We start from the raw sequence: 12326 nt of genomic DNA on the forward strand, positions 1-12326 counted from the left end.
CACGGGGAGTGGGAGAGGGACCGCCCACCCACCCAGATACAGTAACGGTCAGCACGGGGAGTGGGAGAGGGACCGCACACCCACCCAGATACAGTAACGGTCAGCACGGGGAGTGGGAGAGGGACCGACCACCCAGATACAGTAACGGTCAGCACGGGGAGTGGGAGAGGGACCGCCCACCCAGATACAGTAACGGTCAGCACGGGGAGTGGGAGAGGGACCGCCCATCCAGATACAGTAACGGTCAGCACGGGGAGTGGGAGAGGGACCGCCCACCCAGATACAGTAACGGTCAGCACAGGGAGTGGGAGAGGGACCGCCCACCCACCCAGATACAATAACGGTCAGCACGGTGAGTGGGAGAGGGACCGCACACCCACCCAGATACAGTAACGGTCAGCACGGGGAGTGGGAGAGGGACCGCACACCCAGATACAGTAACGGTCAGCACGGGGAGTGGGAGAGGGACCGCCCACCCACCCAGATACAGTAACGGTCAGCACGGGGAGTGGGAGAGGGACCGTCCACCCAGATACAGTAACGGTCAGCACGGGGAGTGGGAGAGGGACCGCCCACCCACCCAGATACAGTAACGGTCAGCACGGGGAGTGGGAGAGGGACCGCACACCCAGATACAGTAACGGTCAGCACGGGGAGTGGGAGAGGGACCGTCCACCCAGATACAGTAACGGTCAGCACGGGGAGTGGGAGAGGGACCGCACACCCACCCAGATACAGTAACGGTCAGCACGGGGAGTGGGAGAGGGACCGTCCACCCAGATACAGTAACGGTCAGCACGGGGAGTGGGAGAGGGACCGCCCACCCAGATACAGTAACGGTCAGCACAGGGAGTGGGAGAGGGACCGCCCACCCACGCAGATACAGTAACGGTCAGCACGGGGAGTGGGAGAGGGACCGCCCACCCACCCAGATACAGTAACGGTCAGCACGGTGAGTGGGAGAGGGACCGCACACCCAGATACAGTAACGGTCAGCACAGGGAGTGGGAGAGGGACCGCCCACCCACCCAGATACAGTAACGGTCAGCACGGGGAGTGGGAGAGGGACCGCCCACCCAGATACAGTAACGGTCAGCACAGGGAGTGGGAGAGGGACCGCCCACCCAGATACAGTAACGGTCAGCACGGGGAGTGGGAGAGGGACCGCCCACCCAGATTCGGTAACGGTCAGCACGGGGAGTGGGAGAGGGACCGCCCACCCACCCAGATACAGTAACGGTCAGCACGGGGAGTGGGAGAGGGACCGCCCACCCACCCAGATACAGTAACGGTCAGCACGGGGAGTGGGAGAGGGACCGCCCACCCACCCAGATACAGTAACGGTCAGCACGGGGAGTGGGAGAGGGACCGCCCACCCACCCAGATACAGTAACGGTCAGCACGGGAAGTGGGAGAGGGACCGCCCACCCAGATACAGTAACGGTCAGCACGGGGAGTGGGAGAGGGACCGCCCACCCAGATACAGTAACGGTCAGCACGGGGAGTGGGAGAGGGACCGCCCACCCACCCAGATACAGTAACGGTCAGCACGGGGAGTGGGAGAGGGACCGCCCACCCAGATACAGTAACGGTCAGCACGGGGAGTGGGAGAGGGACCGCCCACCCACCCAGATACAGTAACGGTCAGCACGGGGAGTGGGAGAGGGACCGTACACCCAGATACAGTAACGGTCAGCACGGGGAGTGGGAGAGGGACCACCCACCCATCCAGATACAGTAACGGTCAGCACGGGGAGTGGGAGAGGGACCGCACACCCACCCAGATACAGTAACGGTCAGCACGGGGAGTGGGAGAGGGACCGACCACCCAGATACAGTAACGGTCAGCACGGGGAGTGGGAGAGGGACCGTCCACCCACCCAGATACAGTAACGGTCAGCACGGGGAGTGGGAGAGGGACCGCCCACCCAGATACAGTAACGGTCAGCACGGGGAGTGGGAGAGGGACCGCCCACCCAGATACAGTAACGGTCAGCACGGGGAGTGGGAGAGGGACCGTCCACCCACCCAGATACAGTAACGGTCAGCACGGGGAGTGGGAGAGGGACCGTCCACCCACCCAGATACAGTAACGGTCAGCACGGGGAGTGGGAGAGGGACCGCCCACCCACCCAGATTCGGTAATGGTCAGCACGGGGAGTGGGAGAGGGACCGCCCACCCACCCAGATACAGTAACGGTCAGCACGGGGAGTGGGAGAGGGACCGCCCACCCACCCAGATACAGTAACGGTCAGCACGGGGAGTGGGAGAGGGACCGCCCACCCACCCAGATACAGTAACGGTCAGCACGGGGAGTGGGAGAGAGATCGGGGACCGCTCACTGCGAATAGCTTTTGAAAACAGTCGACATTAGATTTTCGCTCGGTCCAGCTTGGTGGTGGATCGAGAGGGGACAGCAATGCAGAATGCTGAATGTAAACCCATCAGCCACCCTCACGCTGTACAACAGAGACTTGAAGGGACGAATGGCCTCCATCAACATGTAATTTGTGGGAGTGGACACACAGGGCAAGGCTCACCTCATATTCCTTGTCCTCAGTCCAGTTCACCTCCTCGAAGTCACTCATTCTGCTGCTGGGAGGCCGGAGACTATCAAAGAATAGGGAGAACTCATCCTGCAGATGGTGATGACCCTTCAGCAGCTGCCAAACCTGCACCTTCAACTTTCCCAGCAACACCAGCAGCACCAGCAGAGAGCCAGGGAGAGCAACCAGCAGCAGGCACCACAGAGAGAGGCAGGTAGGCAGGCGGGCGGACGGACACAACAGGACACACCAGCACACGGGTTTACACCAACCATTTAGAGGAGGAAATTTAAATTAGTGCTTTCAATTCAGTGAGATCACTTTAACAAGCAGCACCTACCCCAGGGACAGGGCCCACACAGGGTTAGACACAGAGGAAAGCTCCCTCTGCACTGTCCCCCCATCAAACACTCCCAGGGACAGGGCCCACACAAGGTTAGACACAGAGGAAAGCTCCCTCTGCACTGTCCCCCCCATCAAACACTCCCAGGGACAGGGACAGCACGGGGTTAGACACAGAGGAAAGCTCCCTCTACACTGTCCCCCCCATCAAACACTCCCAGGGACAGGGACAGCACGGGCTTAGACACAGAGGAAAGCTCCCTCTGCACTGTCCCCCCCATCAAACACTCCCAGGGACAGGGACAGCACGGGGTTAGACACAGAGGAAAGCTCCCTCTACACTGTCCCCCCATCAAACACTCCCAGGGACAGGGACAGCACGGGGTTAGATACAGAGGAAAGCTCCCTCTACACTGTCCCCCCCATCAAACACTCCCAGGGACAGGGTCAGCACGGGTTTAGACACAGAGGAAAGCTCCCTCTACACTGTCCCCTATCAAACACCCCCAGGGACAGGGCCCTCACAGGGTTAGACACAGAGGAAAGCTCCCTCTGCACTGTCCCCTATCAAACACTCCCAGGGACAGGGCCCACACAGGGTTAGACACAGAGGAAAGCTCCCTCTACACTGTCCCCTATCAAACATTCCCAGGGACAGGGCCGTCACAGGGTTAGACACAGAGGAAAGCTCCCTCTACACTGTCCACCCATTAAACACTCCCAGGACAGGGCCCACACAGGGTTAGACACAGAGGAAAGTTCCCTCTGCACTGTCGCCCCATCAAACACTCCCAGGGACAAGGCCCACACAGGGTTAGACACAGAGGGAAGCTCCCTCTACACTGTCCCCCCCATCAAACACTCCCAGGGACAGGGAAAGCACAGGGTTCGATACAGAGTAAAGCTTCCTCTACACTGTCCCCTATCAAACATTCCCAGGGACAGGGCCCTCACAGGGTTAGACACAGAGGAATGCTCCCTCTACACTGTCCCCTATCAAACACTCCCAGGGACAGGGCCCACAGGGTTAGACACAGAGGAAAGCTCCCTCTACACTGTCCCCTATCAAACACTCCCAGGGACAGGGCCCACACAGGGTTAGACACAGAGGAAAGCTCCCTCTACACTGTCCCCCCATCAAACACTCCCAGGGACAGGGACAGCACGGGGTTAGACACAGAGGAAAGCTCCCTCTACAATGTCCCCCCATCAAACACTCCCAGGGACAGGGCCCACACAGGGTTAGACACAGAGGAAAGCTTCCTCTACACTGTCCCCTATCAAACACTGCCAGGGACAGCACGGGGTTAGACACAGAGGAAAGCTCCCTCTACACTGTCCCCCCATCAAACACTCCCAGGGACAGGGCCCACACAGGGTTAGACACAGAGGAAAGCTCCCTCTGCACTGTCCCCTATCAAACACCCCCAGGGACAGGGCCCACACAGGGTTAGACACAGAGGAAAGCTACCTCTGCACTGTCCCCCCATCAAACACTCCCAGGGACAGGGCCCTCACAGGGTTAGACACAGAGGAAAGCTCCCTCTACACTGTCCCCCCTCCATCAAACACTCCCAGGACAGGGACAGCACGGGGTTAGATACAGAGTAAAGCTCCCTTTACACTGTCCCCCCATCAAACACTCCCAGGGACAGGGACAGCATGGGGTTAGATACGACGGAAAGCTCCCTCTACACTGTCCCCCCCATCAAACACTCCCAGGACTGGGACAGCACAGGGTTAGACACAGAGGAAAGCTCCCTCTACATTGTCTCCCCCATCAAACACTCCCAGGTACAGGGCCCACACAGGGTTAGACACAGAGGAAAGCTGCCTCTACACTGTCCCCCATCAAACACTCCCAGGGACAGGGCCCTCACAGGGTTAGACACAGAGGAAAGCTCCCTCTACACTGTCCCCCCCCCCCCATCAAACACTCCCAGGACAGGGACAGCACGGGGTTAGACACAGAGGAAAGCTCCTCTACACTGTCCCCCTGTCAAACACTCCCAGGACAGGGACAGCACGGGGTTAGACACAGAGGAAAGCTCCCTCTACACTGTCCCCCCCATCAAACACTCCCAGGGACAGGGACAGCACGGGGTTAGATACAGAGTAAAGCTCCCTCTACACTGTCCCCCCATCAAACACTCCCAGGGACAGGGCCAGCACAGGTTAGGGACAGAGTAAAGCTCTCTCTACACTGTCCCCTCATTAAACACTCCCAGGGACAGGGACAGCACAGGGTTAGATACAGAGTAAAGCTTCCTCTACACTGTCCCCCATCAAACCCTCCCAGGACAGGGACAGCACGGAGATAGATACAGAGTAAAGCTCCCTCTACACTGTCCACCCATCAAACACTCCCAGGACAGGGTCTGCACGGGGTTAGATACAGAGTAAAGCTCCCTCTACACTGTCCCCCCATCAAACACTCCCAGGGACAGGGCCAGCACAGGTTAGGGACAGAGTAAAGCTCCCTCTACACTGTCCCCTCATTAAACACTCCCAGGGACAGGGACAGCACAGGGTTAGATACAGAGTAAAGCTTCCTCTACACTGTCCCCCATCAAACCCTCCCAGGACAGGGACAGCACGGAGATAGATACAGAGTAAAGCTCCCTCTGCACTGTCCCCTATCAAACACCCCCAGGGACAGGGCCCACACAGGGTTAGACACAGAGGAAAGCTCCCTCTACACTGTCCCCCCCATCAAACACTCCCAGGGACAGGGACAGCACGGGGTTAGATACAGAGTAAAGCTCCCTCTACACTGTCCCCCCATCAAACACTCCCAGGACAGGGACAGCACGGGGTTAGATACAGAGTAAAGCTCCCTTTACACTTTCCCCCCCCCATCAAACACTCCCAGGGACAGGGACAGCACGGGGTTAGATACAGAGTAAAGCTCCCTCTACACTGTCCCCCCCATCACACTCCCAGGGACAGGGCCCACACAGGGTTAGACACAGAGGAAAGCTCCCTCTACACTGTCCCCCCATCAAACACTCCCAGGACAGGGACAGCATGGGGTTAGATACAGAGTAAAGCTTTCTCTACACTGTCCCCCATCAAACACTCCAAAGGCCAGGGACAGCATGGGATTAGGTAAAGAGTAAAGCTCCCTCTACACTGTCCACCCATCAAACACTCCCAGGATAGGGACAGGGCCCACACAGGGTTAGACACAGAGGAAAGCTCCCTCTACACTGTCCCCCCATCAAACACTCCCAGGGACAGGGCCCACACGGGGTTACACACAGAGGAAAGCTCCCTCTACACTGTTCCCTATCAAACACTCCCAGGGACAGGGACAGCACAGGGTTAGACACAGAGGAAAGCTGCCTCTACACTGTCCCCTATCAAACACTCCCAGGGACAGGGCCCACACAGGGTTAGACACAGAGGAAAGCTTCCTCTACACTGTCCCCCCATCAAACACTCCCAGGGACAGGGACAGCACGGGGTTAGACACAGAGGAAAGCTCTCTCTACACTGTCCCCCCATCAAACACTCCCAGGACAGGGACAGCACGGGGTTAGATACAGAGGAAAGCTCCCTTTACACTGTCCCCCCCATCAAACACTCCCAGGACTGGGACAGCACGGGGTTAGACACAGAGGAAAGCTCCCTCTACACAGTCCCCCTGTCAAACACTCCCAGGACAGGGCCCACACAGGGTTAGACACAGAGGAAAGCTCCCTCTACACTGTCCCCCCATCAAACACTCCCAGGGACAGGGACAGCACGGGGTTAGATACAGAGTAAAGCTCCCTCTACACTGTCCACCCATCAAACACTCCCAGGACAGGGACAGCACGGGGTTAGATATAGAGTAAAGCTCTCTCTACACTGTCCCCCCATCCCAGGACAGGGCCAGGGCCTGCACGGGGTTAGATACAGAGTAAAGCTCCCTCTACACTGTCCCCCCCATCAAACACTCCCAGGGACAGGGCCAGCACAGGTTAGGGACAGAGTAAAGCTCCCTCTACACTGTCCCCTCATTAAACACTCCCAGGGACAGGGACAGCACGGAGTTAGATACAGAGTAAAGCTCCCTCTACACTGTCCCCCCATCAAACCCTCCCAGGACAGGGACAGCATGGGGTTGGATACAGAGTAAAGCTTCCTCTACACTGTCCCCCCATCAAACCCTCCCAGGACAGGGACAGCATGGGATTAGATACAGAGTAAAGCTCCGTCTACACTGTCCCCCCATCAAACACTCCCAGGACAGGGACAGCATGGGGTTTGGGACACAGTAAAGCTCCCTCTACACTGACACCCCATCAAACACTCCCAGTCGAGACAGGATGGGGTTAGATACAGAGTAAAGCTCCCTCTACACTGACGCAACATGCTTTTGCAGAGTCAATGAAATGAAAGCCAGGAGAAGCCCAAATCCATGTCGATAAGCCTCGAGCCCGATTGTGAAGAGTTGACAGCTCCATCATTTCCTGAAGCCTCTTGCTCCTGTTGCTGTGGGGAGTATACGGTGAGCGGGGAACGCGGTGGGGGGACCCCTGCTCCCACCTCCCCACGAAGGGGAATCGGACTGCCATACCCAGCCAAGGGTTGTTTAGGGCCTGCCCTGTCTCACCTCGGCCACATCCGGGGGGGAGCACACCATGCAGCACTGCAGGGCCTTGATAATCTTCTGGTAATGGGTGGGATTCTCAGCAAAGCAGATCTCCAACTGGCGCAGGAACTTGCGGCTCTTGTCAAAGGCCTGCTGCTCCTCAAACTGAGGGGGGGGGGGGGGGAGAGGGAGGGAGGGGGAGGGGGGAGAGAGGGAGGGGGGAGAGAGGGAGGGAAAGGAGAGAGGTTAGGGCGGTGACTCACTGGGACATGGTCACTACAGCCAGTAAGGCACTGCCTCTGCACAGACAGCAGACTGGGGGGCCCACTCAATATCGGCATCCCTCAGCCCTGGTGACAGTACCACCGTGGCTCTGACCAGGGACCGCAGAGAGGCAGCCTCGACTGATAAGGGTGAGGTTAAACCTGAACAGATTTATTCCTCACAAAGTATCATAAATTAAAGAGCTTAACATCCAACCAGTTGAGGGATACCCCTTTTCGAGAGGAGACAGGGGAACAGCTCCATCCTCAGACAGAAAGATCAGGCACTCCCCGTCCCAGGTTCTGCTGGAACCCCCCCCCTCGAGCAGGAGTGGGAGGGAGGGAGCACTCAGAGACATTGCACCCACCAGCCTCGAAATGAACATGAGACCCACCTGAGAGAGAGCCGGCAACTCCCTGATCATTCCCCCCATCCACCCACCCCCTGAAAACCTCCTCTCCAACTGATACACACAAGGCCGCAGGGGAACCGAGCTCTCCCCCCCCCCCCCCCGCCCCCCTCAGTAGGGTCTTACCAGGCCGCACTGTAAGGCCTGCTCTGGGAGGGCCCTCTCCCTCCCCCCTCAGTAGGGTCTAACCAGGCCGCACTGTAAGGCGTGCTCTGGGAGGGCCCTCTCCCCCCTCCCTCTCCCCCCTCCCTCTCCCCCCTCTCCCTCCGTAAGGTCTAACCAGGCCGCACTGTAAGGCCTGCTCTGGGAGGGCCCTCTCCCCCCTCCCCCCTCAGTAAGGTCTCACCAGGCCGCACTGTAAGGCCTGCTCTGGGAGCAGAAAGGCTGCAAAGTCCTTGAGTAACTGTGGCCATTCCTGGATGATGTCACACAGGTCCCCGTAGAGATCCACTGCCGTGCGCTGGTCCGGGTTTGTCTCAAAGTCATACAGAATCCGCAGGAATTCCTCGTATTTCCAGGAACATCCTGCAAAGCCTCTCGCACCTGCAACATGGGAGGGGGAGGATTCAGCATCAGATCGCACGGCCTAGTCAGGGTCACTGGGACATAGAGAAGGCGAGCTGAGCGGGGGCGGGGGGGGCAGCAGTGTTGGTGGTGGGGGTGGGGCTGGGGGTCGGGGTGGGGTGGGGAGTCGGGTTCGGGGTGGGGTGGGGGTCGGGTTCGGGGTGGGGTGGGGGGTCGGGGTGGGGTGGGGGGTCGGGGTGGGGTGGGGTGGGGGGACGGGTTCGGGGTGGGGTGGGGGTCGGGTGGGCTGTCACTGGGCAGCTCCAGACACGTCTCATTGATTCCTTCAAACAACTGAACATCCCGTCAATAACCCCCACCTCCCCAACCCCCCCCCCCTCCCCCTGTCCTGACCTCGGTGAGGTAACCCCCCCCCCCTGTCCTGACCTCGGTGAGGTAACCCCCCCCCCCTCCCCCTGTCCTGACCTCGGTGAGGTAACCTCCCCCCCCCCCCCCCCCCCGTCCTGACCTTGGTGAGGTAACCCCCTCCCCCCCCCCCCCCGTCCTGACCTCGGTGAGGTAACCCCCCTCCCCCCTGTCCTGACCTCGGTGAGGTAACCCCCCCCCCCACCCTGTCCTGACCTTGGTGAGGTAACCCCCTCCCCCCCCGTCCTGACCTCGGTGAGGTAACCCCCCTCCCCCCTGTCCTGACCTCGGTGAGGTAACCCCCCCCCCCCCCCCCCCCTGTCCTGACCTCGGTGAGGTAACCCTCCCCCCCTCCCCCCTGTCCTGACCTCGGTGAGGTAACCCCCCCCTCCCCCCTGTCCTGACCTGGTGAGGTAACCCCCCCCCCCCCCTGTCCTGACCTCGGTGAGGTAACCCCCCCCTCCCCCCTGTCCTGACCTCGGTGAGGTAACCCTCCCCCCCTGTCCTGACCTTGGTGAGGTAACCCTCCCCCCTGTCCTGACCTCGGTGAGGTAACCCCCCTCCCCTCCCCCCCCCCCTGTCCTGACCTCGGTGAGGTAACCCTCCCCCCTGTCCTGACCTCGGTGAGGTAACCCCCCCCTGTCCTGACCTCGGTGAGGTAACCCCCCCCTCCCCCCTGTCCTGACCTCGGTGAGGTAACCCCCTCCCCCTCCCCCCTGTCCTGACCTCGGTGAGGTAACCCCCTCCCCTGTCCTGACCTCAGTGAGGTAACCCTCCCCCCCTGTCCTGACCTTGGTGAGGTAACCCTCCCCCCTGTCCTGACCTCGGTGAGGTAACCCCCCTCCCCTTCCCCCCCCCCCCTGTCCTGACCTCGGTGAGGTAACCCTCCCCCCTGTCCTGACCTCGGTGAGGTAACCCCCCCCTGTCCTGACCTTGGTGAGGTAACCCTCCCCCCTGTCCTGACCTCGGTGAGGTAACCCCCTCCCCCTCCCCCCTGTCCTGACCTCGGTGAGGTAACCCTCCCCCTGTCCTGACCTCGGTGAGGTAACCCTCCCCCCCTGTCCTGACCTCGGTGAGGTAACCCCCTCCCCCTCCCCCCTGTCCTGACCTCGGTGAGGTAACCCTCCCCCCTGTCCTGACCTTGGTGAGGTAACCCCCTCCCCCCCGTCCTGACCTTGGTGAGGTAACTCCCCCCTGTCCTGACCTCGGTGAGGTAACCCTCACCCCCTGTCCTGACCTTGGTGAGGTAACCCTCCCCCCCTGTCCTGACCTTAGTGAGGTAACCCCCCCCCTGTCCTGACCTTGGTGAGGTAACCCTCCCCCCCTGTCCTGACCTTGGTGAGGTAACCCTCCCCCCTGTCCTGACCTTGGTGAGGTAACCCTCCCCCCCTGTCCTGACCTTGGTGAGGTAACCCTCCCCCCCCGTCCTGACCTTAGTGAGGTAACCCCCCCCCCTGTCCTGACCTTGGTGAGGTAACCCTCCCCCCTGTCCTGACCTCGGTGAGGTAACCCTCCCCCCCTGTCCTGACCTTGGTGAGGTAACCCTCCCCCCCCGTCCTGACCTTAGTGAGGTAACCCCCCCCCCTGTCCTGACCTTGGTGAGGTAACCCTCCCCCCCTGTCCTGACCTTGGTGAGGTAACCCTCCCCCCCCGTCCTGACCTTGGTGAGGTAACCCCCCCCCCTGTCCTGACCTTGGTGAGGTAACCCCCACCCCCCTGTCCTGACCTTGGTGAGGTAGGCCTGTGCGAAGGCCATGTCTTTCTGCTCCCGCAGAGGGTCGTTGTTGAGGATATCTTCATCATAGAGCAGCAGGAGTTTCGAGGTGTCTTTGCTGATTCTCCTCCTCCTCCCTCGTTCACTCGCGCCCGGCTGCACGGCTTGCCTTTCTCACACAGTTTCCGGCCTTCCCCTGAGGACAGCACAGACATCTGGTATCTCATATTCACACTTGACACGTTCTCCTGGACGAGCTGCTCCATTTATCAAGGGGCCAGCAGCCTGTGTGGGACCCACAACTGACATGCCCCCACCCCCGGTAACCCACGGCTCGGTCTACATTGCAACGCAACACTCTGACTCTCTACACCTGCACGTTCCTGGGGGCTCCTCACAAAAGGGTGGGACAGCATTGTGTTTTGCTGAGTGTGCGCACACGCTCGTGTGTGCGTGTGGACGCACACGTGACTTTGTGTGTGTGTGTGTGTGTGTGGGGGGGGGTATGTGTGCATGCGTGACTGTGTGTGGGAGTGTGAGTACGTGCGTGCATGTGACTGGGTGCGGGCGTGGGTGTGCGTGCAAGTGTGTGAGGTCCTGAGAGTGAGAGTTAGTGAGTGAGAGAGTACATGACAGAGTGTGAGAGAGCATATGTGAGAGAATGAGTGTGTGCAAGTGTGAGAAGTGTGTGTGTGAGAGAGTCTGTGTGACAGAGACAGCGTGTGAGTGCGCGCGAGAGCGGGTGCGCGAGAGCATGTATGTGTGTGACAGCGTGCGTGAGAGAGCGTGCGTGTGAGAGCATGTGTGAGAGAGAGCATGTGTGAGAGTGTGTGAGAGAGCGTGCGAGACAGTGAGAGTGAGAGGGGGGTTGAGAGTGTGTGTGTGAGACTGAGAGAGACAGCGTGAGAGTGTGAGAGAGAGGAAGTGAGAGTGCATGTGTGTGTGCGTGTTTGTGCGCGCATGTGTGTGAGAGACTGTGAGAGAGAGAGAGCACGAGTGTGTGAGAGAGAGAGCGTGAGTGTGTGAGAGAGAGCGTGAGTGTGTGAGAGAGGGTGTGTGAGTGTGTGAGAGAGGGTGTGTGAGTGTGTGAGAGAGGGTGTGTGAGTGTGTGAGAGAGGGTGTGTGAGTGTGTGAGAGAGGGTGTGAGTGTGTGAGAGAGGGTGTGTGAGTGTGTGAGAGAGCGAGCTCCTGCAGAAACTGTGGTGAAAGAGGAGTGGGAATCAGGAGCAGTCACTATCACCTTGGCAATGGGGTCTATCCTTATCCTCTCATCCATCCTTTAGCCCAGCAGGCACCTGGGCTCGATGCCCAGTGGGCATTGACCATATCCGCCCCCCCCCTTCCCGAGCCCTGGTCTGGAGTGGGGGGAGCTATGGGAATGACTGACCTGGTAAGCAGCCCCCAGCTCTGATCTGGTCCCGTGCAGTCGGGAAGCCCAGTGTCCGGCCCTCCTTGTCGGCCATCTCCTGAAGGAGCCCATCGGCCCCCTTCAGGTCCAGACCATCGCCCTCCTCCTCCTCCTCATCAGGCTCCGAGTTTTC

At 59.9% G+C, this 12326-nt stretch overlaps 1 protein-coding gene across 1 annotated transcript in view; it reads right to left on the reverse strand.

Moving 5' to 3' along the window:
- gon4lb (gon-4 like b) overlaps window positions 1-12320 on the reverse strand; it is a gene marked incomplete at its 5' end in the record, with an annotated part of 29095 nt that extends 16775 nt beyond the window's left edge. The window contains 7 exon segments of the mRNA XM_087985160.1: window positions 2542-2685; window positions 7490-7633; window positions 8488-8654; window positions 8657-8684; window positions 10798-10917; window positions 10920-10981; window positions 12173-12320. Of these exon segments, the coding sequence (XP_087841286.1) occupies window positions 2542-2685; window positions 7490-7633; window positions 8488-8654; window positions 8657-8684; window positions 10798-10917; window positions 10920-10981; window positions 12173-12320 (813 nt within the window).
- Window positions 12321-12326: the final 6 nt, after the last annotated feature.

This window comes from Chiloscyllium plagiosum, unplaced genomic scaffold, assembly GCF_037043375.1.
Source record: "Chiloscyllium plagiosum isolate Xiang-an unplaced genomic scaffold, Cpla_swu_hap1 HiC_scaffold_50, whole genome shotgun sequence".
In the NCBI taxonomy this organism is placed as follows: domain Eukaryota; kingdom Metazoa; phylum Chordata; class Chondrichthyes; order Orectolobiformes; family Hemiscylliidae; genus Chiloscyllium; species Chiloscyllium plagiosum.